The sequence below is a fragment of the Oreochromis niloticus genome, linkage group LG11, assembly GCF_001858045.2.
Source record: "Oreochromis niloticus isolate F11D_XX linkage group LG11, O_niloticus_UMD_NMBU, whole genome shotgun sequence".
NCBI lineage: Eukaryota > Metazoa > Chordata > Actinopteri > Cichliformes > Cichlidae > Oreochromis > Oreochromis niloticus.
The window spans coordinates 15,806,545-15,832,308 of NC_031976.2; the positions used below are offsets into that span (position 1 = coordinate 15,806,545).

The 25,764-nt window shown below is 39.5% G+C and overlaps 1 protein-coding gene and 1 pseudogene across 3 annotated transcripts; both read right to left on the minus strand.

Annotated features, from left to right (window-relative positions):
- Nucleotides 1-1,756: 1,756 nt before the first annotated feature.
- LOC100704720 (chemokine-like receptor 1) lies at nt 1,757-9,050 on the minus strand. 3 transcript variants are annotated; one of them, XM_019364341.2, is made up of 2 exons: nt 7,854-8,003; nt 1,757-3,298 (listed from the first exon to the last, which is right to left on the minus strand). In XM_019364341.2, exon 2 carries the CDS (start codon nt 3,285-3,287, stop codon nt 2,247-2,249), a length of 1,041 nt encoding a protein of 346 aa, XP_019219886.1. In that variant the 5' UTR covers nt 3,288-3,298; nt 7,854-8,003; the 3' UTR covers nt 1,757-2,246. The 3 variants fall into 3 exon arrangements, with proteins under 3 accessions (XP_019219886.1, XP_005472581.1, XP_019219885.1); XM_005472524.3 differs by lacking the exon at nt 7,854-8,003 and adding an exon at nt 5,346-5,393; XM_019364340.2 differs by lacking the exon at nt 7,854-8,003 and adding an exon at nt 8,918-9,050 and having other exon boundaries at nt 1,759-3,298.
- Nucleotides 9,051-12,292: 3,242 nt separating this feature from the next.
- Nucleotides 12,293-13,337, minus strand: LOC100704991 (chemokine-like receptor 1; annotated as a pseudogene).
- Nucleotides 13,338-25,764: the final 12,427 nt, after the last annotated feature.

Consider the following 25,764-nt stretch of genomic DNA (forward strand, 5'->3'; position numbering starts at 1 on the left):
TGTGCAAAAAACTGTTAACACCAACAGCAAAAGTGACAACCACTATCAAAACTCAACTGATAAAAAAGCGTAGAATTAAAAAACAGCACTACAACAAGTCCAGCAAGCTGCTCAGTCTATTAACACCAAACCAGGTGGTGAGATTACAAACACAGAGTGGACATGACAAGATTGGAGTTGTAAGTAAGGTATGGGCTGAACCTCGCTCTGTGTAGTTGAGTCGGATGGAAAGGAATACAGGCGCAAAAGACAACATCTTCTGCTTGTGAGCGAGCCTCAACCGGAAAAGCTCGCTACAACACAAAATGAACTGGACACATCTCGACAAGCAGATGAAACTGAACCCAATAAAGCACAAACCAACAAACATGAAACAATTCAAGTTCAACTTGACCCACCACAACTTGGCACAAAACAGTCCGAACAAGTGATCAAGGACAGAAAAACACTGGGTAAAGTGAACACACCTAAAAAATGCCAAGTATGCTCTGATGACAACTTGTACCGAACCAGATCTGGCAGAGTGTCTAAACCAAATAGTAAATACCTGGATTAAAAGCACACTGATGCTGTATTTTCTGTTTTGAAATGTGTTTTCTTCATGTTATGTTGTTGCATATTTGTTGCATTTAAGACAATGATTACTGTGAATTTCATTTGACATTTGAACCTTCATTTTTGTGTAATCCATAACCTGATAAGTTCTTCCATTATAGTGGTGTTGTTTGATTTGGGTTTGCGTAAGAGGTGCAACACTAAAAGAAAAATAAAAAGAAAGAAAAGGGGGATGTAGATAACAGTAATGTTAAGTTTGTCCATACTGCCTGTCGTTGCTGCTGTTACGAAGGTTTCCAGCAGGTGTCGCTGTGGTTCTGACTCGGCTATGTGTGCTTACTGTTACGAGTGTACGAATGTTCATGTTGGCTGCTAATAAACCCCTGGCATACAGTTCCAGCGGAGTGATTATTATAGGCAAACCTACACAAACCATCAAACACAAAAATAACAGACATTATGATATAGACTTATAATTGGCGCCGATGTGTTTTCTAAATTCTATCACACACATACATGCAAAAAGGCCCTCGGTGCGCCTTCTTGCTGCTGCTGTGCTGAAGTCTCACACACAACCTGTCGAAAGGGGAGGGGGCGGGCTGCTTCCAAATAGACCACATTTCATTCATAATATTGGAATGGAAGATGGACAAGAAAAGGTCAAAGCCAGCAGGTCCTCAGTTTAGAAAAAAAGAAAAGAAGAGGAGGACAAACGAGCAAAAGATACAGGTAAGCAGATGTGTCATTGGATAATGGCAGGTATTATACATCCTGAAACAAGATAACATTCATTAGTAGGGATAGTGATAAACTTCTGTTTACCTTTAGCCACTTGGCTATGATAGTAAACAGTAGACTGACAGTAAACACTGAGATGTGGCTTATTGAATCTTTTGGACTGTGTTCAGCATAATATTAATTAGCCATTAATTGGAAGAGGTGTGTTGTTGATTTGTCTCCTATTCTCAATATATGACAAATTATAATTGTAATGTTTGTTAGCTGTTTGCATATGATTAAATATTGTTATTATTATCCAATGTTTGGTGTGTTCAGTTAATACTACTGATACACATATCAGAGTATATTTATAACACAAGAACAGTGATTATACGAGCAAGAATGATCACTATTGTCATTATTTATTGATATCCCTGGGGTTAAAAAAAGCTGAAAGACAGAAAGAAACTATTAGAGAGACTGTTTAGCATAGTAACATCATGATAATTATATAATATTCATATATAATAATAATGAATACAGTGAACTGTAGGAATACCAAATATTTAATATAAAATGTAAATGTTTACATAATATTGTTAAGAACTCAGTGGTGATCAGCTTATAATAAGTTATTAACAAAACACAGTGATTATTAATAACTAGAAATGAATGGTAGACTTTGTGAGTTAGTTAAAGTAAAATAACCCATCCATCCATCTTCATCTACTTTTCCAGGGCTGGATAAGTAGAACAGAATACAGTAACCAAAAAGGTGAAAAACGTTATACAGAATACAGCACAGAAATAATGCATCACAGCACCATTTGTACCATTAGCTGTTTCCGTAATTTTATGAGCAGGGTTTATTTGAACAAAATTACTCTGGAGTAATATTTAGAGCTAGTAAAAAGTCCCAAAGAATATTTCTATTCAAGGTTTTAACATATTTATTTACCTCATATACAGCCTTATACCTCAGTAATCAAATCTGACTTCTCTCTGCTCTGCCTGGTGTTCACTGACTTCATGTCACTGGGAGAGTGTGTCTCCTCTTCCTGGAAGGCACTCTCCAGCACATTCAGGATGGATTTTCGGATTTCATCCTTAAAATCTTGTCTCAAGAAGACATACAGCAGTGGATTCAAGCAGCAGTGAAGAACGACCAAATTCTCAGCGACATTCGACACAATTAAAATGGCATAATGAAATGTTTCATTTGGTAGATTAAATACCACCAACTGAATTAGATCAATGATGTGATAGGGCCCCCAGCACAGAAAAAAAGTTACGATAATGGAAGCAATAACTTTAAAGGGGCGACTTGATTGGCTGGCCAGGCTGTGGTTTCTCCTCAGACGATGGATGATGACAGCATAACAAGAGACAATGACAGTGGAGGGGACTGCAAATCCGAGAAGGAAGTGGGTGATTGAAATGGTATGAAAGACAGATGGTGTTGCATATTTAAAATCCTCAACACTGCTGAAGCAGTAAGTTGCGTCTTTAGACACTTCCTCTGTGTGCATGTAAAAAAAATATTGAATGTTGACAATCAAAGCCACCACCCAAACACACAGACTCGCATAGAATGCGTTGCGCACATTTCGGTGGTTCTGAGCCCAGACAGGCCACACCACAGACACACATCTGTCCACACTGATCACCACCAGAATGTAGACACTGGCAAACATGTTCAGAGAGACTGTAGTGGCGTCCAGCTTGCACATGAAATTACCGAAAGGCCAGTGAAACCGCAAAGCCAGGAATGTCACACTAAAGGGCAGAAATGCTGCAAAGATGAAGTCGGCCACAGCAAGGTGGAGGTACCAAACTGTGTTAACAGTTTTCTTCATCCTGAACCCGGTCACCCAGATAACCACTCCATTCCCGAGCACACCGAGGACAGAGACCAGGGAGAAAACAGTGATAGATATGATGTTGAAAGACTGACGCAAGTTATCCAAAGTTGTATTGCTTGGACTGAAATTTTCTGGGGTCATCGCAGTCATTGTTTTGAGACCTGCAGCAACAGAACAAAAACAAAACAAGTGTAAGTAGATGCCATCTTTAATTTTTCAGTCTTTTAAATTTCTGCTTGAGTCTAGTACAGCTGACGCTATGACACAACTGAAGACTGCCCATATCAGACCTTAGAGTTAAAACAACATGAACCGTAATGAATTCACTTACAGATTTAAACGTTAAGGCAGATTAAGGTCTAGATTTCAGGTGAGCCAAGAAGTAATTGAAGAAATTTAAGAGCAGTCATGACAAGTTTAAGAGGTATACCAACCAATTTATTATTAGCAATTTGTTATAAAATTGTATATCTCAAACTGAATTATAATTATGATACAGGGCTTACAAAAAAGTAATGGGGATGACAGGGACATGCTTGTTTTTAACACAGTAACTCAAGAAGTTACTCAAGTTATCAATAAAAGGTGCAGGAAAATAATCAGTGGTGTAAGTAAAGAAAAATCCACAGATGATGGATTTTCATGAAGCAGCATGACACAAATGAATCCCCCTCTGTTCATGTTGCCAAAGCAATTTCACGTGGTAGGTAAGCAGACATTTTTGGTTCTTAGAGGTGAGGAATTTATTTACAGTGACCTCCATCATACGTGAAACTTGCTAAAACCCCTCATAATTAACTTAATTAACAAAAATCAAACGCACATGGATTCAGTAACACAGCTTACCTTTCCTTCCTCCTCTGAATCAAGCAGAGGCTGACTATATATAGGGCTATCAATTTCCCTTCAATTAGCCAGTACCACTAGCTTGAGCTGAGGAATCTAAAACTAAAAGTAAATGGCTCTATCTAAGAAAAATATTCAACAAATCCCTTTGTATCATGAAACAAACAAAAGGAAGCATTCTTATGGTAAAAGAAACCCCTCCTCTTGGTTTAACCTGCTCATGTCAGATATGACATCATCAGTACTTTAAAAATCAGGAAATGCTGCTCAGACCTTTCTGGTAGCTCATTACCCAGACTGTCCAGTTGGTTTTTAATGTTTTTAACTGTATTCAAACAAGTCAATACGTATAAATGGCTTCAAGTGCTCATTCAGGCCTTTTAGAATCATTTAGACACTCAGACACTGAGCCATGGCTCTATGGTACATGCACACGTTCCTGCAGCTTTACTTTTTCCAGATGTGCTTGCATTTAAAAAATTCCCTTCTCTCTGTGTACCTGGCCTGTACCACTACACTTGTCTTCGGAATGTCTTCCCTCCTTCCTTTCTTCACAAAATGGTATGAGTCTGTTCTGTCTTTGTATGTGATTGGTCGCATGATTTGCTTATCAAAATAAAGACCCGTCCCTGCCTGCATGGTTTCAGCAGTCCCACATACAAACAGGCCATTAATAATTGACATGAAATAATCTCATGGGCTGGATGTAATTGTATATAGCTGGCTTGCAGTTTGTTTGACACACCTGTGTTTCAACAAAGCCTGACAGACTACTTAAAAAAATTAAAACAAAACAAAAAACTACATCCTAATCTCAACATAAAAAGGCACCTTAAATGGTAGAGGAGGTACATTGTAGTCTTTGAAGAAGCGCGATACCTTGGTCATTTTGGAGCTTTGCATTGTATGTGCTCAATTCCCATAAAATATATAAACAGACAGACATTTTTGATGTTACAGCCCAAACACAATTTTTTTTTAACAGAAGCAGAACTATTTTAACACAAACATTCGCCTATATTTATTTCACTCACCACGATTTTGCATAAATTCTCCTCATTAGGTAGATATAGTATGTAACTAAAACCACTTTCTAAGTTTGGTTTAAATGCACCATAACAGATAATATCTGGAGTTTTACAGCAAGTACACACCGCACTGCCACTGTCTGAGGCTTTTTAGTTGTAACTATGACAGAAAAAAACGGTGAAGTCCTCACATCAGTGCTCTCAAGCAGTTTAGCTAATTTACCTAATATTAGTAAATTAGCTTATGTTATTTATTAATTTACAAGATTAGTCTTTTCCTGAATAGAAAATAACGAGTGATTTTATGGTTGTGCAAAATAACAAGATTACATACCTTTGGTGAAGTGCTCTTGTTTGGCTGTTGATGAATACAGAAAAATGACTGAACAAACTGACTGGTTAATATAACTTGTACTAATCAGGGGAGGATCTACTGTGGTGGCATGTGTCATCATAAAATAATCTTTCGCCACCACTGGTGCCACCCTAATTTTTGCATATGATAATGTTGTGTATTAAAATAAACGAGCATTAACACTTTGAGCCTAGCTACAATAAACATTGAATATAAATTCTAAAGCTAAATATATTACATAATGCCCCCCCCCCCGCCCAATTTAAAAATGGTTCAGCCCATAGCGTCTGACTGCTTTATTTGTTTTCAGTAGCACTTCTTTGTTACATAGCTTGTATTTAGATAGATTATACCTCATAATTGGCATTTTGTTGTTCTGTTTTGATTCCTGTGTGTTTATTTTATGGTTATTCTAGTGTTGTATCTTAATTTTTATATTTCTTGCTTTGGTTTATGTCAGGTGTTATTTTTCCCAGCAGTAGTCACCTAAGTGTTCCTGTTTGTGCCTCTTTTTGTTTAATTTCTGTATCAACATCTTGACATCTTAGTGTTGTTTACAGACATCCTGGGTTTGTCTCTCTTTTTTCTGTTTTACTTTGAAGGTTAATTTTTTTAATGTCAGTGTCAATGTTTTAACCTTTTGTTTGTTGTGCTTGTTCTCCACAGAAAACTCTTAGTGTATTTATAGTCGAGTCTAGACATCACCGTGTCGAGATGTCTGTTTTGTGCCAGTCTGTGTTCCTTGTGTGTAAAGCCCTTGTTTTTTTTAGATGAATCTTCCAGCTTTTGTGCGTACTCTGTATGTTTCTGTTATACAGTATGCTCCTCAGCTTCAGTTCTGACAGAAACAGTTCAGTGAAAACCCACAACGTCTTGCTACACACAACAGCATGCAACAAATCAAACACTATCTAGCTTACTGTGCTCTATTCATGATGGCCTTTTAGTTTTGCTTTGACTCTGTGAAAGAAGACTTTCAGATTTCAATCAACCTATTTTTGATGCGTGATCCTGACGTGGTTGTTGATCAGTGGTCATTACAAATTGCATATTATTGATCAAGAAACTGACCTCAGCCCATTGGTTGCCAGTGGTGCTAGTTTCAGTCATTATGCAAATGTACTGTTTATTTTGTAAACTGAAAACCATTTCCTGTTTCAGACCACAGTTAAACCCATGATTTTCTGCTTAGTAACATAAATTGAACACATGGGCAAAATTCTTGTAAAAGCTTTTATAGCTATTTATTATTAGAACTATTTATAATTAGATTTTAGGGCTGTGTCCTGAGTCAGTTTCTCTTTTGCCTCTACACAGTGAACCAGAAATAGCCAAGGTTTAACTTCACTTAAATAACATCAAACTCATTAACAGTTAACTAAACAGCTTGCAGCTTGATACTGCCACTTTCACATCATATTTAATGTTCAGTCTATATCTTTAATGATATAGACTTCAGTGACATAAACAGCACAAAATTGTATGTCACAGAGATAGGATATGGAAAAGTGAGGCAAACCCTCAACTCTCTGCCCTGTTATACTTCCTCTATACTTCCTTGCAGCTCTGTCATTAGACAGACCAACAGCCTTCATTTTTGCAGCACCCATCTTATCAAGCACAGTTGAGATGATATCTAAAGCTGCAGTGAGTTTGAGCTGGTCGGGTATCATGTGGACTCTGCAACTCTGCATAGTACTTTCAATGATGGCATTAGTGTTTTGATATTTACTGATGTAGATATACAATGTTTTTTTCTGCTGGCGGTATTCTCAACGTGACTACGTGTACTGTCTCTCAATGTCTTCTTCATTTGTTGAGTCTCACACTGTCAAAATTCAGTTTTCAGACAGAAAATACATACTGGTTAATTCAATTTGCTTTACAAACCTTAATTCAAAAAGTATTCCAAAATAAAATTTTAAGAAGAAAGTACTTGATTTAAAAAAAAAAAAATCCTGTTATGTTGATTTCTGATGCTAGAGCTCAGTTTCCTGTGGTGGTGATCACACTGGTTAAATGCCAGTATGACCCTCAAAGCAAATGACAAGGCCAGGTGATGATCTTCCATTACTTTAATTGTCAGATTTAGTGGAACACTTGCATACGTGGGCGTATGTGTGTGTGTGTGGGTGTGTGTGGTTCTACAAAACAGAATGAAGAAAACAGAACAGATTACAATCCAATGTAAACACCAATAATCACGTTAGTAGGCTATATAACATATTACAGCCACATACTTCTGTTATACACCTTACTACTACGCTGATGGCCTTTGCTTATAGCCTTAACCATATTTGGTAATAAAAAAATTTAATCATCTTTCCATCACTTAATTCCTGTGCCCCAATCACTTATGATGTTAAATGAAATAAAATAAGGCAAATAAACATGATAAAAATCACCAACTCAAACTAAAACTTAGCTAAGCCTAGCCAAAACTTAGCTTGGCCTCGCCAATCTTGGATCAACTTAACGATAACTTACCATAGATAAAATGTGTAAGCAGAAGATGTCCAGAGCGATAAAACTAACAAGCTATCCTTCTTAAACAAAAATATCCTGTAACTCACCAATCTTATGCACATACTCTTAAAGAAACCACATAAACTACCCCCAAGCATAACTTGTGAATCTGTTGATCCCTGAAAACCTTTTAACGTCCCAATAGAAAATTCTTCACAAAACAACTGCACCCTCTAGTGGCGAGGCTAAAAACTGCATCACAGTCCTACCTTCAGAACAAATCCGAAAAGACAGAGTCCTGTTTGTCACATGTACCCATGTAAATACATGGATACATGTGACAGACAGGAGACTTGGAATGAACACAAGGAGGGGGAACAGAAAAGGGTCACATGCATTTAAACACACAGGGAGCCTACATAGACAAGGAGATAACATATGACAAACAGGAAAAGACTCATAAACAAGGAGACATGGATGATAACATAAACTACACCACACTCAACTACGACAAACTAATAAAAACACTAGAACTTTATTCAACGCATTCTTTTTGTGAACTGATGAAGACACTTGGATATAGTGATGGGAATCCCGGTTCTTTTTAGAGAACCGGCTCTTTCGGCTCGGCTCACTAAACAGAGCTGGCTCTTTTGGCTCCCAACCGGCTCTTCAGGTTGTTTTGTTGCTTTAAGTAATTTATTATCACACAAATATAAAATTATGCACAAAAGAAATTACTAATGTTAAAAGAAAAACGTGGTTTTATTTATATATGTTTATATATAAATATATACTGTGGCCCCTAGAGACAAAGCACGTACAAACTCCAAAACACGTACAAATTCCAAAGCACGTACAAAGCTACCTAGATCACTTAAATTACACAATTGAAAGCATATGTGTATTGTTTGTGTATTTATACACAAACTAAACAGCAGTGACTTTTGTAGGGTCACTGACATTGGGGCTAGCTGGTATATAATGATGTGCTAGGTGATCGCTAGTGACATAGCTATTGCAGTTTGTGTATTTATACACAAACACTCATATATATTCAAATAATTTAAAAAAAGTTCATTTACCTGTTACTACCACACACCAAATCCTGTCGTTGGTACTTCCTTGCTTGTGCAGCCACTAGGTAACAAAAGCTCAACACTGCCCCTAGCATCCTGGAGCACTTCTGTTGTGTTTTGGAGTTTGTACATGTTTTGGAGGTTTCACATACTGTACTTTGGAATTTGTATGTGTTTTGGAATTTGAATGTGATTTGGAGTATGTTCTGGAGTTTGTAGGTGTTTTGGAGTTTGTACGTGCTTTGTCTCTAGGGGCCACCGTAAATATACTTTTATTTATTTGCTCCACATAAAATGTAATAAATAAATTAGGTGCATAAATTTGGGCACTGTTGTCATTTTATTGATTCTAAAACCTTTAGAACTAATTACTGGAACTCAAATTGGCTTGGTAAGCTCAGTGACCCCTGACCTACATACACAGGTGAATCCAATAATGAGAAAGAGTATTTAAGGGGGTCAATGGTAAGTTTCCCTCCTCTTTTAATTTTCTCTGAAGAGTAGCAACATGCGGGTCTCAAAACAACTCTCAAATGACCTGAAGACAAAGATTGTTCACCATCATGGTTTAGGGGAAGGATACAGAAAGGTGTCTCAGAGATTTAAGCTGTCTGTTTCCACAGTTAGGAACATATTGAGAAAATGGAAGACCACAGGCTCAGTTCAAGTTAAGGCTCGAAGTGGCAGACCAAGAAAAATCTCAGATAGACAGAAGCGACGAATGGTGAGAACAGTCAGAGTCAACCCACAGACCAGCACCAAAGACCTACAACATCATCTTGCAGCAGATGGAGTCACTGTGCATCGTTCAACCATTCGGTGCACTTTACACAAGGAGATGCTGTATGCGAGAGTGATGCAGAGGAAGCCTTTTCTCCGCACACAGCACAAACAGAGCCGCTTGAAATATGCTAAAGCACATTTAGACAAGCCAGCTTCATTCTGGAATAAGGTGCTGTGGACTTTTGAAACTAAAATTGAGTTATTTGGGCATAACAAGGGGCGTTATGCATGGAGGAAAAAGAACACCGCATTCCAAGAAAAACACCTGCTACCTACAGTAAGTGGGGCTGTGTGACCAGTGCAGGGACTGGGAATCTTGTCAAAGTTGAGGCACACATGGATTCCACTCAGTATCAGCAGATTCTGGAGACCAATATCCAGGAATCAGTGACAAAGCTGAAGCTGCGCCGGGGCTGGATCTTTCAACAAGACAACGACCCGAAACACTGCTCAAAATCCACTAAGGCATTCATGCAGAGGAAGAAATACAATGTTCTGGAATGGCCATCTCAGTCCCCAGACCTGAATATTATTGAAAATCTGTGGTGTGAGTTAAAGAGAGCTGTCCATGCTCGGAGGCCATCAAACCTGAATGAACTAGAGATGTTTTGTAAAGAGGAATGGTCCAAAATACCTTCAACCACAATCCAGACTCTCATTGGAACCTACAGGAAGCGTTTAGAGGCTGTAATTTCTGCAAAAGGTGGATCTACTAAATATTGATTTCATTTCTTTTTTTGTGGTGCACAAATTTATGCACCTGCCTGATTTTGTTTAAACAATTATTGCACACTTTCTGTAAATCCAATAAACTTCATTTCACTTCTCAAATATCCCTGTGTGTGTCTCCTATATGATATATTTAACTGACAATTTTTATTGTAACAACCAACGATTTATACAGGAAAATAATGACTATTAACAAGGTTGCCCAAACTTTTGCATCCCACTGTATTCAAAGAATGGAAGCCACGATGTGAATCCTGCTGCAATTTGATTGTGTTCTTTAAACTTATCAGTGACTTGTCGAGGAACACCTATGACGTGGCATACAAACATGTTAGAGTTAGCCTCAGAGATGTCCTTGGAACGTTTAACCGCGCTATGAGGGGATAGTGCCTGCGACTGAGCCTGTGTAAACCATAGTTTTTTAAAATTTATTTATCTAATACAAGTGTTCCATTGATTTGGAGCTTGGCACAATCTTGTGCTCTTTCACCTCTCACTCTTTCGTTCCAGTGGAGCTGTAGGTTGAAAGGGCAGAACACGTTGTACACCTTTGTTGTCTTCTTCAGCGTCAACGTGGAAATTTTTTCACCCTTTGGGTTATTACTGTGGTTGTGGAATCTTCTTGTAATGGCTGGCATGAACCCCAGTGGCTCGACCTTCGACCTAAACTGCTGTCTGGGTAGTCAGCTGTACCTGGAATGGTCCCTGCTCCAAGCTGGTTCTCGGAAGATCTCTGATCAGCACCCGGTTTCCCAGTCTGGAATTCCCCACTTTGGGAGGATTTCAGCATTCACCATGTTGTACTCACACGCCAAGTGTTGGAATTTAATAATCTTTAATACAAATATACCTCATTGTTATGTATCTCACAACTACTTAATATTTAGCATCACACACTTGTTTATACTTTATTTCACACGGTTAAGTATTGTAAAGTAGAATGCTTCACCAGTGGAGTCATTACAAGGTATGCAGTTGTAAGCATGACTCTGTTAGAGGAAACAAGACTGTAAATGTCTGGGTTAGAGATCTATCTGGGTTTTTTCACAACTTGGCTGATAAATAAATATAATAATATTTGTCATCATTTATTGACGTCCCTTAAAAAACTTTTAAAGAGCAAAAGAAGAAGAAGAAGAATCTGTGAGTGTTTGGCATCATAATATCATGACAATTATATAATGATCTTATATAAAAATAATAATGAACACACTGAACTGTAGGAATGTCAAATATCTAATATAACATATTATTTTTTGCATGATATTGGTAAGAAGTCATCTTACAATAAGACATCAACATTACACACTGTTTATTAATACATGGAAATAAATGGCAGACTGAGTGAATGAATTATCCTTACAGTATTTTCTAATTGCCCAATCCATGCTTAGCTAAGATGGCATCTGTGGGAACTGTCATGTCCTTCAACTAAATTTACCTGATATTGTTTGTGTTTCACAAAGTGAACTGGAAACAAAAGTAATACTGATTTTGATTTTGCTGACTGGTTCTTCTTCTGGGAAGTAACATTGTTATAATCACTTAACAACAACAACAATGATAATGATGATGATGATAATAATAATAATAATAATAATAATAATGATGATGATGATGATGATGATGATGGCACAAGGTTAATGTAGAGCTTTGAGTCAAAGAGGGAGAAAAAACAATACAGTGAAGAAATAAACCATCACAGCACAATTTAAACAATTAGCTGTTTCCATTAGATTTATTTTATAAGCACATAATTTTTATAAAAGCTTATAAAAATTTACCCTGCAGTTATATTTGCAGCTGGTAAAAAGTTCCCCAAATTTTTCAATGAAAGGTTTTAACATGTTTATTTACCTCATATACAGCCTTATACCTCAGTAATCAAATCTGAATTCTCTCTGCTCTGCCTGGTGTTCACTGACTTCATGTCACTGGGAGAGTGTGTCTCCTCTTCCTTCAAGGCATTCTCCAGCACATTCAGGATGGATTTTCGGATTTCATCCTTAAAATCTTGTCTCAAGAAGACATACAGCAGTGGATTCAGGCAGCAGTGAAGAACCATCAAATTCGAGGCGACTTTCGACACAATTCGAAAGGCATAGCGAAATGTTTCATTTGGTGCCTTAAATATCACCAGCTGAATTAGATCAATGATGTAATAGGGAGCCAAGCACAGAAAAAAGGCAACAATAATGGAAGTGATAACTTTAAAGGGGCGACTTGATTGGCTGGCCAGGCTGTGGTTTCTCCTCAGACGATGGATGATGACAGCATAACAAGAGACAATGACAGTGAAGGGGACTGCAAATCCGAGAAGAACGTGGGTGATAACAACGGTCTGAGTGATAGTTGGTGTTGCTTTTTAAAAAAAATAGCTGTTGGAGCAGTAACTTGTGTTTTCATTTTCTTTCTTTGTGTCCATGTAAAAATAATGTTGAATGTTGACAATCAAAGCCACCACCCAAGCACACAGACTAGCATTGCGTACATTTCGGTGGTTCTGAGCCCAGACGGGCCACACCACAGACACACATCTGTCCACACTGATCACCACCAGAATGTAGACACTGGCAAACAAGTTTAGAAAGATTAGAGTGCCGCACAGCTTGCACATGAAATTGCCAAAGGGCCAGTGAAACTGCAAAGCCAGGGATGTTGCTCTAAGGGCTAGAAACACTGCAAAGATGAAGTCGGCCACAGCAATGTGGAGGTACCAAACTGTGTTAACGGTTTTCTTCATCCTGAACCCGGTCACCCAGATAACCACTCCATTCCCGAGCATACCGAGGACAGAGACCAGGGAGAAAACAACAGCATCCACGGTGGTAAGAGACCGAAAAAAGTTATCCCAATAACCATTTAGATCAGGTGCAGCAGTTGTATTGATTAGACTGAAATTGATTCTGGCCATCTCTATTATTGTTTATCAAGAAACCTGTAATATCAAGAAAACAAAAAGAAAAGAAAAGAGACATCAGGGTAAGTATGAATGTCTGTAAAGTAATCTTTAATTTTCCTAATAATTTAGATTTCTGCATGAGTAGAGCTGAAGTTATGACACAACTGCAGACTGTCCATATTAGACCCTAGAGTTGAAACAACATGATCAGTAATGAATTCACTTACAGATTTAGACATTAAGGCAGATTAAGGTCTAGATTTCACACGTGATAAGCCAAGAAGGAAGTGAAGAAATTTCAAAGTGAATTTAAGAGGTGAACTAATCAATTTAAGCAATTTTTAAAATAAGATATTGTATCTCAAGATGAATAAGTTTTACAACAAAGTAATGGGTATAACAGGGACATGCTTGTTGTTAACAGAGTAACTCATGAAGTTACTGAAGTTATCAATAAAAGGTGCAGGAAAATAAGGAAGTGTTTTTGTCTGGCCTTTGATTTATGTAACAACTAGACACAAGGATGAAAAAAAGAACAAAATTTGGTGACAAAAGGTTTGATAAAACCTTTTAAATGATTTTAAATGAAGTAATCTTAAAAAGCAGCACTTATTGTGAAGCAAAATATTTAAGCTTATTCAAACTATGCTATTTTAATCTATTCAATCAGTGGTGCATAAGCATATATGTAAAAATAAATCCATAGATGATGATTTTCATGAACCACCAACCTTTTTCAGAAGTTGAAATATTTTACCACAAAGGCAGATTCCCCTCTGTTCATGTTGCCCAGTGTGTCTTTCCAGTGGAATCCTTCAGCGTAGTCAGTGGAAATGTTTCGCCACCACTCCAGCCTGATATTAAAATGGCCTGCATTTGTATAGTGCTTTACTCAGTCCGTAAGGACCCCAAAGCGCTTTATACTACATTCAGTCATTCACCCATTCACACACTGGCGATGGCAAGCTACATTGTAGCCACAGCTGCCCTGGGGCGCACTGACAGAGGCGAGGCTGCCGGACACTGGCGCCACCGGGCCCTCTGACCACCACCAGCAGGCAAACATGGGGTTAGTATCTTGCCCAAGGATATTTGGCATGCAGCCAGGAGGCAGCCTGGGATCGGACCACCGACCTTCTGATTGGTGGCGGACCGGCTCTACCACCTGAGCTACAGCCACCTTAACTGCTAATTTATCATCCAAGTGGATGCCTCAGACTCTGATATGAGAGCAGTCCTCTCTCAGTAACGGGAAACTGCATCCATGTGCTTATTTCTCCTAGTTGTCTCCTTGATTGCAGTGGGTATGCCGATCGCAACAGAACCCCTGCACCAACTTACACCAAAGGCCAGAAGGTCAACCCGGTTTTGTGCATTTGAAGCTATAAATGTCTGTATATAAATGTCTGTATATAAATATAAATGTCTGTAAATCTTTAATATTTCTACTGTAATGCTTGCAGACTAGAGATTTTCTATATGAGCACAGATTTAGGCACTGAAGGTTGTCTAGGCCTTCATACTGTGGAGCTAAGAAAGAAGCAAAGAAGAGTAGAAATTATCATAAATTAATGACATAAAATAACAAAATTCAGAAAACCAGAAGTTTTCGCTCTTGAGATGAAAAATAACAATACAGGAGTGTACTACAAAGTGATTTACATGTGTGCGACATGTGGGGACAGTGTTAAAACAGTGACGTATGATATTACTGAAGTCATCTTTGAGTGGAGTAAGAAAAGAAGAACATGTACACTTTCTCTTTGTTTGTCCTCCTGAACAGCATGTTGGTGTAATTTCACAACATGTAGACACAAGCATTAAAATGCAAGTATGAAAACAAGTTGATGACCAAAACTTTAGAAAGCCTATTTTGTAAACATTTTAAATATTTTATAAGCACTCATATACCATAATATACAACCTTGATGAGTGTAACTGATGTCTGCAGTTAGTTGCTGCCATAACAATAAGAAAATGTTTGCATATATTCCTGGTTTGGATACAGCTCTTTTTATCGCTATTCTGTAAAGTTCTTTTTATTGCCATTGTTTTTGTGTTTTTTTTCAAAGGTACTTTTAGCCCTTTTCAAAAACTGATTGTCATTAACTTTCTACGACAAAATTCTAATAACCAATAAAGTATCCTTTATCAGTCTTTATGTAAATTGGTTTATGGATATTGTCATCCTTTGATTTTTTATGTTATGTTTTTATTCCTTTGTGAAAATCTTTTCACTCTTTTTAAAAAGGGAGTATGTGATCACCCACAACAACTCATATGCACTCAAAGTTTTCAAAAACTGTGAGAAATTCTCAGCTGCTCTAAAGAGACAGAGACAGAAAAACGATTGTTGTGTTGTCATTAATGTACCATGCAACTTGTTATAGCGAAAAATTTCCGCATCCTGTTTTGCCATCTTGCTTGAAATTTCTTGTTAACTCTTACAGTCATCAATGTTCTTCTTGTGCTTGGTCAGTGTTAAGTTTTGAAAGAAGTTTGGGACCATGAGATATACACCGTGTGGCATTGCTTATTGACAATAACACAGCCTAACAATACCTAGTTTCTTCAATTTTCTTTAAGGTGAATTTAACTTAAAATTTAAATATCTCTCCACTCCATTATATATTCCATATGTACAGGGAATAACACCCCTTGGTCATGGTGCATGGATACTTCTTTAAGATAATCCTGCCAGCCCGGCCATGCCCCACAGCTTACCTATAAAACAGCTGTGCGACGATGGGATGGGAGGGGGGGGGGGATCCCTGCAGAGGCATAAGTTTGCAGAATACCCTCTAAAATCCAGTGAAACAACTGGAGTTGGACAGGGGTTTGCACAGGATCCCTGGGTGGAAGTCAACAAACAGTTGGTCTGTCTTCCTCATTGGCCAATTACACTTGATGTACACCGCCCAGGCACGCATGGGGCAAAGGGCCACCAGACACTGAACCTACTTGTGGTCCAAGCCCTAGGTGGGAGCTGACTGTAGGTCAACCAACTGGGATAGGTGGATTTCAAACAGGGTTTTTGGCAGAAAATCAGGGAGGACCTGATGGAGGAGGACCAACCTTTTCTTGCCCAGCAACCACCTGCAGCAATCCCTCTGGACCCACATTGCATGGAGTTCACTAATCCTTTTGGCCAATTTTATAGCCACTAAGAAGGCAGTTTTGACGCCATTTTAGATCAGTGTCCTCCAGTGGCTCAAAGTGAGGGTGCTGAAGGTGCCGAGGACCAGGTCCAGGTTCTACGTGGGGACCGGGGCCCCAGCATGCAAGTTGTAAGTTGCTGGGCGCCCCTCAGGAAGCAGGAGATCAAAGAGGCATTGACCTCACTAAGAGCTGAGCTACCAATGTGAACAATGCCATGCACTACTGCTGCAGCCTTGCCTGCCTCCAGTTGGAGCTGCAGGAACTGCAGGATCGCATCCACTGTAGCCTCTTAGGGACTCTCTGTCCTGACGATAACATGGAATCCCTGAAATCGAGGCAGATACCGCTAGAGGGACAGGGCAGGAAGACAGCCTGTTCCAACATGTTGATATGGTGGGACACCTATAGGCTAGTCCAGCGTCCGTTGACCCCACAGCCGTCGTGGACCAAACCCCACCCTACTGGGCAGGGGTCTGTGGAAGCTAGTTTGCGGTGAGTCTCCAGACATATCACCTGGCCCTTTTCTAGACTGGACGGGTCCCTCCACCAACTTCAGTAGAGCCATCGGGAAACCACCACTGCCGCCTGGTGGGACCGCTCCAAGCACAGGCCCAGACACACCAGGTTATGTTTAGACTGGTCTCATGCGCAGGAGTGCCAATGAAACTTATTGCACAGTGGCAGCCATGAGGTACATGAGGTGGAGGCACAGCCCCAAGCTTAACCGAGAGGGAAGACCAAACTGGCCTAGACATGCCCTGAGAACCGGACATTGTTCAGCAGGAAGGGATACGGAAGCTCTGATGGAGTCCAGGGACATGCCCAGAAATGCTGTGATCTAAGACAGTCACAGCTTACATGTCTTGGGATTCAGGCACAGCCCCAGAGGCTGAACATAGGATACCAGCAGCGCTACATGGCTGCGGCACTGCTTTTCTGACGTGGCGCAGACCAGCTAGTCATCCAGGTAATTCAGGACCCTGAGGTCCTGCCGCCTCATAGGAGCAAGGATGGAATGAACATCTGGGGTGCGAGAGAGAGGGGAGGACTCAAAACTGTAAGAAACCATTACTGCCTCTGCCAGATCTGGATCTGGAAGCATTCGTCCTTTAGGTCAATGGCAAACCAATCCCCTGCACTGATGGCCTGCATACACCCTGGGGACTGTCAACATTGTGCATCGCGGGGGCCAAAGACATGCAGGAGTGCCAACGGTTAAGGCCCCCGACGTCCAAAATCAGATGGAGCCTCGTGTTCCGATTGGGGACAAAAAACAGCGGGAGAAGAACCCAGCTTGGCAGTCCCCAGCATCCAACTCCCATATAGCACCTGTCCCCAGGAGGGCTGCTAGTTCTTCCTGCAGTATGAGGGTCTGCTGGGGGTTGCTCACTCAGGTGAAGGTTGGGATGGTTGTGATCGGGGGGGTCTGCGGAAAATCTGCAGGCGGTAGCACTGGGTCATGGTAATAACCACCTAAGGGTCTGCCCCCAGAGCCGACCAGGCCACCCTGCATTCTACAGCAGACAGGAGAGGGAGCTGGGTGGCCTGGCCTATGGAAATGTCGGAACGTGGTGAACGGCTGAGCCTTGGCCAGACGTCCTCCACCTTTGCCCTGCATGTGGGTGCTGCTTCTGCAAAAGATATCCAACTGAGGCCTGAGATTCCCACGGCCTGGGAGCAGACTAAGTCACGGAAGCCCTGGGCCTAATTACACTCAGAGAATGCCTAAGCAGGCCCTCAACATGTCCTGACCATCACAGTGACTACTTGAACTTCCTGCAGAAGTTGGATTGCCCTTGGGCCGAAATTGCTGTAGGTTCAACTGGCAGCCTCATTAGGCAGTCCTGGTTGTCCTGCCAGAGCTGGGACTGAGACAGTCAGAGGTGGCTGTGTACCACCCAGAAAGAGGCCAAGGAGCTACTTATGGAAAAGACCTGCTCCTTCATGAGCAAAGCTAGGTGACTGAAAGCAGCCAGAAACTTGCCTGTGTTGCCAGGGTCCCCAGATCATACCTACATCTGAATGGCCAGGTGTAAGAGTAAGACAGACAGGCCTAAATTGCCACGGCGCTGTGTAGCCCAGCTAGCATGGTGTCCAGTACCCTAATACAGTATTCAACATTGCTATCAATACATTTTTCAAAAAATGCCTCTCTGTGCAAAATGGGTTCAAAAACATAAACAGCTGTGGGATACTGTTTGTCCGCGATTTGAACCGGAGGAACAGCCTGATATTATTTGTATCCCACTGTAACTTTACTGCATAAAGAGCTAAAATCTCCAAAATGTCAGGAGTAGTTAGTTACAACAAGTGTTTGTGAACTAAAAATCAAGAATGTGGGATACTGTTTGTCCGTGATTTAGACAGCCGAGCGCGTGCTCCCGACGCAGGGGAAACCAATTCTGCAGGGGAGACCTACCTTGGCACTTGTGCAGGTGAAGCCAAAGGGAAGATATGCTTCACCATATTTTCTAGTCTTTGGCTTGGAAGGAAGTTCGTTTGGAAACATATTTGGCGATGCTTCATCTCCTGCTTTGCGTTTATGTGGGAGCCCCGTCAAAAACCTGTCCATTATGCTAGCAGTGTCCAAGAGTTTTTTTTTTCTTCTTTTCATACCGCGCCCCCCCTGCAATGGCTCTGTGCCCCCCTAGGGGGCGGGCCCCACACTTTGGGAACCTCTGGCCTTAGGCATGTTGGGAAGTCGGGGACTGGCGCGCTTAGAGGCAAAAAACTGAGCATGGGCCTCGTTGGTCCATGTCGGCAATACAGGACAGTGGAGCTTCCCTGGTCAGCATGTCATGTTGAAAGCCAAGGCTTAATATGTATTCATCATGGCCATCTTCCCGAGGAATAGGAATGCTGCATCCATCACAATTGTGGCACATCTGGGTCGCCATACTCATGGTTCTATTCGGGGCTGGGTCACTCAAACCCAGACGAAACACACTCTCTGTTTCCCCTCCTGCTTCTAGGTAAACCACAACTACAACTGCTGTGGTTTCAGTGTGAATGGGATGCTTAACTATACTGGGTGAGCCAGAGAGTGAAACTCATGATGCAAGAACAGGCCGGGCTTTCCTTAGAGGCCAGAGGAACTCTCCCACTTACAATTTCAATTTCTTCCTTAACAGTATGTTATTGTAATTTCACAATATGTAGACACAAGCATTAAAATGGAAGTATGAAAACAACTCGATGACCAAAACTTAAAAAAAAAAAGTTATAAACATCTCAATTTAAAAAAAAAGCAACGCACTTGTAGGAAATAGGAATGTTTTTTGCTTATTATATACTAATTCACATGTAGTGTATGTGCACAGATATGTGTATGTGTAAAACCATAAATAATTTCACAATGTAATTTTGTGTGCATCCATCCACAGCTGGCTCTCCTGAAAGGTGTGGATGAAACACAGGTGGAAGAGACCCAGAACAAACTCAAACAAGTTATTACAATCTAGAGTATGTTTGTTATCTGCTTGGAACATTTCCCAAAAACTGAATCTGCTTAACCAAAAACATACCTTTAAAATGGATATAGAGGTACAGACTGTTACATTATAATCTTTAAAGCAGCTCATGTAACTTTGTCAGTTTTATTTTTCTTTAAAAAAAAATAAAAATCCATTTGTTCCATTATTTCATACAGAGCACATCAACAAACAAAACTCTATAATGAAGACTCTAAGATCAGATTAGATGTAACTGGGTGCACCATAATATACAACCTTGATGAGTGTCAGTGATGTCTACAGTTAGTTGCTGCCATAACAACAAGAAAATGTTTGCATATATTCCTGGTTTGGATACAGCTCTTTTTAAATTGCTGTTCTTTGCAGCTCTTTTTATTGCCATTATTTTGTATTTTTTTTCAAAGGTAGTTTTAGCCCTTGTCAAAAATTGATTGTGACCAACTTTCTACAACTAAATTCTAACAACTAATGGAGTATCCTTTATCTTTAATCATTATGTAAATTAGTTTAGGCATGTATTTCATATGGATATTGTCATCCTTTGATTTTTTATGTTGTTATGTTTTTATTGCTTTGCGAAAATCTTTACACTCTTTTTTAATTCTGAAAGGGAGTATGTGTGATTACCCATAACAACTCATATGCACTCAAAGTTTTCAAAAACTGTGAGAAATTCTCAGCTGCTCTAAAGAGACAGACAGAAAAACGATTGTTGTGTTGTCATTAATGTACCATGCAACTTGTTATAAAGAAAAAAAATTACCGCATCCTGTTTTGCCATCTTGCTTGAAATTTCTTGTTAACTCTTACAGTCATCAATGTTCTTCTTGTGCTTGGTCAGTGTTAAGTTTTGAAAGAAGTTTGAGGAAATTCAAGGTGTTTCAAGTGGCAGTAACACATAACGTGATAAAGTAATTGAAGTAAAAGCTACTGTCCTGTGATCGAGTGTGTGGCGAGCAGAGTGTGAACCCAGATACAGGACTCAGCTGATTGACATACCTCAAAGTGTGACAGCCAGTGGGCTGGCCTTGTGTTTTGTTTTTTCTGTTACCTGTTCCTTGCAGGTAGGTGGAGCTGACCCAATTATAGATGCAGCACACCTGAGAAGGCCAGTCCCAGTGTATATAACGACACCTTGACTGAACCAGTTTTTTGCTCTCTCTGTCTGGCACCCATCATGTTCATTTGGAAGTTTCAGTTATGGCTGTTATGTCCTTTAAACTGTGTTTAAGTTGCTTTATTTTCATTAAATATATTTTACAGCCTTTAAAAGCCTGTGTGTGGTCTCCCACTTGCTTGTCACTTCCTATGAGCCGGGTTTTTACCAGCTTTACTTAATGCTGGTAAAAAAAAATCAGTCCAGAACAAAAACTCGGGACCATAAGATATACACAGTGTGGCTTATTCTCCTTGTGTTAATGTTTCTCTCACAGCGATTCTTTCAAGAAGAGCATCCACATCCAATTTTAACCAACTGATAAAATTCCCTGGCACTGTGAGGTTTCATAATAAGGTGTATTGTTTAGATATCTCTGAACCTCCAAACTAACTGAACTCACGTCAGTTTACAGTTTAGCTTTCACTAAAACAGTCATAAATAATTATGAATTAAAGTTTGCCTGTCTACGTTAATGTAAAGAGTAGGTGATCAACTTTCACATTTGGTCAGTTAGTTTGAATCTTATGTTTAGTCTTTGCTTAAACTGAAAAACATTTCCACACACAAAGTCATACAGTGGTGCAATGCTGAATGGCAGTCTACTTTAGGAGTTCATTTTTCAAAAGATTATTATTATTGTTCTTATCAGAATTTTGGTTTCCCAAGCGGGATGTCAGCCAGGCTGATATACTTGTTGCCATACTTACATTGCTTAATGACAATAACACAGCTAGAGCTAAAAATACCTAATTTGTTAAACTTAAAATGATCTGAAGACAATTATAAAACAACAACAACAACAAAAACAAAAACAAAAACAAAAACAAAACAAAACAGGGAAATGGGGGAATAAACTATAAATAAACTTCGTCAACACGTAAACGCCGTTGTGATTCACCGAAAACGGAGATTATTTAAAACAAAAAAATGCCTCTCTGTGCAAAATGGGTTCAAAAACAAAAACAGCTGTGGGATACTGTTAGTCCGTGATTTGAACTGGGGGGGAACAAATTACGGCAGGATCAGCCTGATATTATTTGTATCCCGCTGTAACTTTACTGCATAAAGAGCTAACATGTCCAAAATGTCAGGAGTAGTTAGTCATTACAAGAAGTGTTTGTGAACTAAAAATCAAGAATGTGGGATACTGTTTGTCCGTGATTTGAAGAGCCCAGCGTGTGCTCCCGACGCAGGGAAAACTAATTTTGCAGGGGAGACGCACTTGTGCAGGTGAAGCCAAAGGGAAGATGTGCTTCACCATATTTTCTAGTCTTTGGCTTGGAAGGAAGTTGGTTTGGAAACACATTTGGCGATGCTTCATCTCCTGCTTTGCGTTTGTGTGGGAGCCCCGTCAAAAACCTGTCCATAATGCTAGCAGTGTCCAAGCGTTCTTTTTTTTTTTTCTTCTTTTCATACCGCGCCCCCCCTGCAATGGCGGCGGGCCCCACACTTTGGGAACCTCTGGCTTAATGCAATGTTATGTAATATAGCTCCCTCTACTGGTTGTATGTGTTCTGTTACGATGTGTCATGTGAGATTGCTTGCTTTTAATAAGAAATTGTGAAAATACTAAAGTCATTCTCTTAATTTAGTCAGTAGATAAGGAACTAACATGGCAAGGCAGAAAAATGATCCTTCAAGTGCACTTAAAAAAACAAAACAAAAAACAAATTTCTCAATGTTTCTTCCAAAATAAAAATGCTTAATAAAGGAATTAAAACTTTTTTCTTGTTTTTAACTGGAAATAAAATATCCCAAGACTGCTGATAACTTTATACAACATATGCAACTGACATCCTTTCAGATTTTCTGTAAAACCAGCAGTTATGGTCTGTATATAAGTGGCACTTGACCTGTGGTTTTTCTTTTTTAATCGCTCACAGAAGGGAACATTTGATGCAGTTTTTCCAAATTCTTCAACAGAGAAAATATGTTCTGAAACTATGAGGTTCTCTATTTTAAATAACTGTATGCCACATCTGTTTCTGACCTCTTGCCTATGACCTTCAAATCTGTCAAGGCCGAGGCCAGAATAGACAAAATCACATGGAGGCACAGTTTAGCATGATTAACCCAACTTTATTGTACAAAGCACTAAACTGCAAGGAAAATTAGACTGTGAACTAAGAACTGAGAATTACTACATGTGTAAAGGTGATGTAAAGCAATAACTAGAAACAAAACACAATTACATGCAGGACAACTAGACCATAAACTATGAACAAAGATTTCTTAACTCTGTGACTTTAACGTGAAGGTATGATTAGAAGCAAACATAATTGGATTGAACATGAGAGAACTTAAATTGACTACAGAGGCTTAAGCTCAGGGGCATGAAGGAAAGCCACAGGCTTCAGGGAGTGCAACCGGGATTCTCAATACACTGCAAAGAGAGTAGAGTGGATTTAGTGGCTGAAACCTGGGGTTGTTCTTATTTTCTTATTTTCTCAATCAGTGACGAATAGTAAGATGTTCTGGCTTTGCGGAGGGCTTTCTTATAAAGCAACAAACTATTTCTCCAGGCTAAATGATGATCCTCTAAATTTGTGAAACACCATTTCCTCTCCAGTTTACGAGTCATCTGCTTTAGGCTACGTGTTTGAGAATTATACCACGGAGTCAGGTACTTCGGATTTGAGGCTTTAGTTTTCACAGGAGCAACAGTATCCAGAGTCGTGCGTAGTGAGGAGGTAAAATTATTAACAAGATAATCGACCTCTGTTGGAGTAGCGTTCAGGAAGCTGCTCTGCTCTATGTTGGTACAGGGCATTGAAGATGATAACAGTGGGTGGATTATATTCTTAAACTTAGTTACAGCACTTTCAGAAAGACATCTACTGTGATAAAGTCTACTCTCCACTGCTGTGTAATCAATTATTGTAAATGTAAATGTTATCAGGAAATGATCAGACAGGAGAGGGTTTTCAGGAAACACTGTAAGATGTTCAGTTTCTATGCCATATGTTAAAACAAGATCTAGAGTGTGATTAAAGTGGTGGGTGGGTTCTTTTACATTTTGAGAGAAGCCAATTGAGTCTAATAACAGATTAAATGCCAAGTTGAGGCTGTCATTTTTAGCATCTACATGGATGTTAAAATCACCCACAATTATTTTATCTGAGTTGAGCACTAAATCAGATAAAAAGTCTGAGAAATCAGACAGAAACCCAGTGTAAGGTTCAGGTGGACGATAGATGATAACAAATAAGACTGGTTTCTGAGTTTTCTTGAGATTTTTACTGGTATAATGTCCATTCCTTGTGTTTCTTAGCCCAAACAAATCTCTTCTGCTTGTTGCAGCTGTTTGACCATAGAGGCCTGATTCTCACAGTCTCTTCTGAACAGTTGATGTAGAGATGTGTCTGCTGCTGGAACTCTGTGTGGCATTTATCTGGGCTCTAACCTGAGATGCTGCTAACTTGCGATTTCTGATGCTGCGTAATTTTATGGTGAGGAACAATATTCTGAGATTGTGCCGCAATTTATAGATGTAGCCTTTAATTTTTTAAAGCTTTGCCTCTTTAAGGTAATGTTGTCTCAGTCTTGTTACTGACTTGTTGCCAGTTAACCTAATTAGTTGTAAAATGTTTCCTCAAGTCTTTTACTTTTCCAGTGTTTTGTTGCCCCTGTCCCAACTTTTCTGTTGCTGCCAATAAATTAAAAATAAACAAATTTTTGTCATGAAATTGTAAAATGTCGCAATATAAACCTTTGACATGCTTTCTGTCTTCCACTGTGAATAACATATGGCTCTAATAAGATTTACAGGTCAAGTGTTTTATTTTATACAGCTACTCAATTTTTTTTCTTCTTTTTTGGGAATTGAGGTTGCAGGTTTAGATTCCAGTTAAGAAAGTGATGAAGAAGTAAAGAGCTGTGATGATGACAAATTTATGAGATAAACTAAACAATCTCAATCTGCAAAGTTATCAGAAATGTATATCTTTAGAAAATTAAATCCACTGCCCAAAGATACAGCTCACTAATAATTATTTACTTCACTTGCCCGCAAGTAAAGATTTGTTGATACTGTTAATAAAGTTTACGATGTATGAGAGGCACAGAAAGATGTAAACACAAACATTTGTGTGTCGATCCTAACAGTGTGTCACTCTGACTTTAGATTTAGACACAAACATGAAAAGAGAACACTAAAGGTTTCAGCAAAGCCATTTTGAAATACTGGGCAGCATGGTGGTCACCACTGTTGCCTCACAGCAAGAAAATGCTGTGTTCAAATCCATCGTGTGCCCGGGGCCTTTCTGTGTATAGTTTGCATGTTCTCCACATGTCTGCTTGGTGCCATACATTACATTACTTAATATAGCCTAGCTTGTATTATTCAGAGTATTCCTTTGTGTTAATATCTCATCTTTGTATATAGATTCACCCCGTCCCCCTGAGCCTGTACATGAGTTTGCCTGACTAATATGGGGTGTGCGAGAAGGTGAGCAGGTTATTCCAAATATGAAATTGTGTGTTCACCTGTGATCACACGCTTTGGTTACGAATGCACATGAATGGTCAACAAAAAGAAAGACTTCACTGAGTGAAAAAGGATAAAGATACAAGCTGGTGATGATCCAGCGTAGCTGGTCTCAGGAGATGAAGAAACAGCCTGATCACCTTCTCTACAAAATTAAGATGA

Bases quoted from the DNA above. Each gene is read 5' to 3' on its own strand.
- LOC100704720 (XM_019364341.2), bottom strand. From the start codon at position 3,287: ATGACTGCGATGACCCCAGAAAATTTCAGTCCAAGCAATACAACTTTG.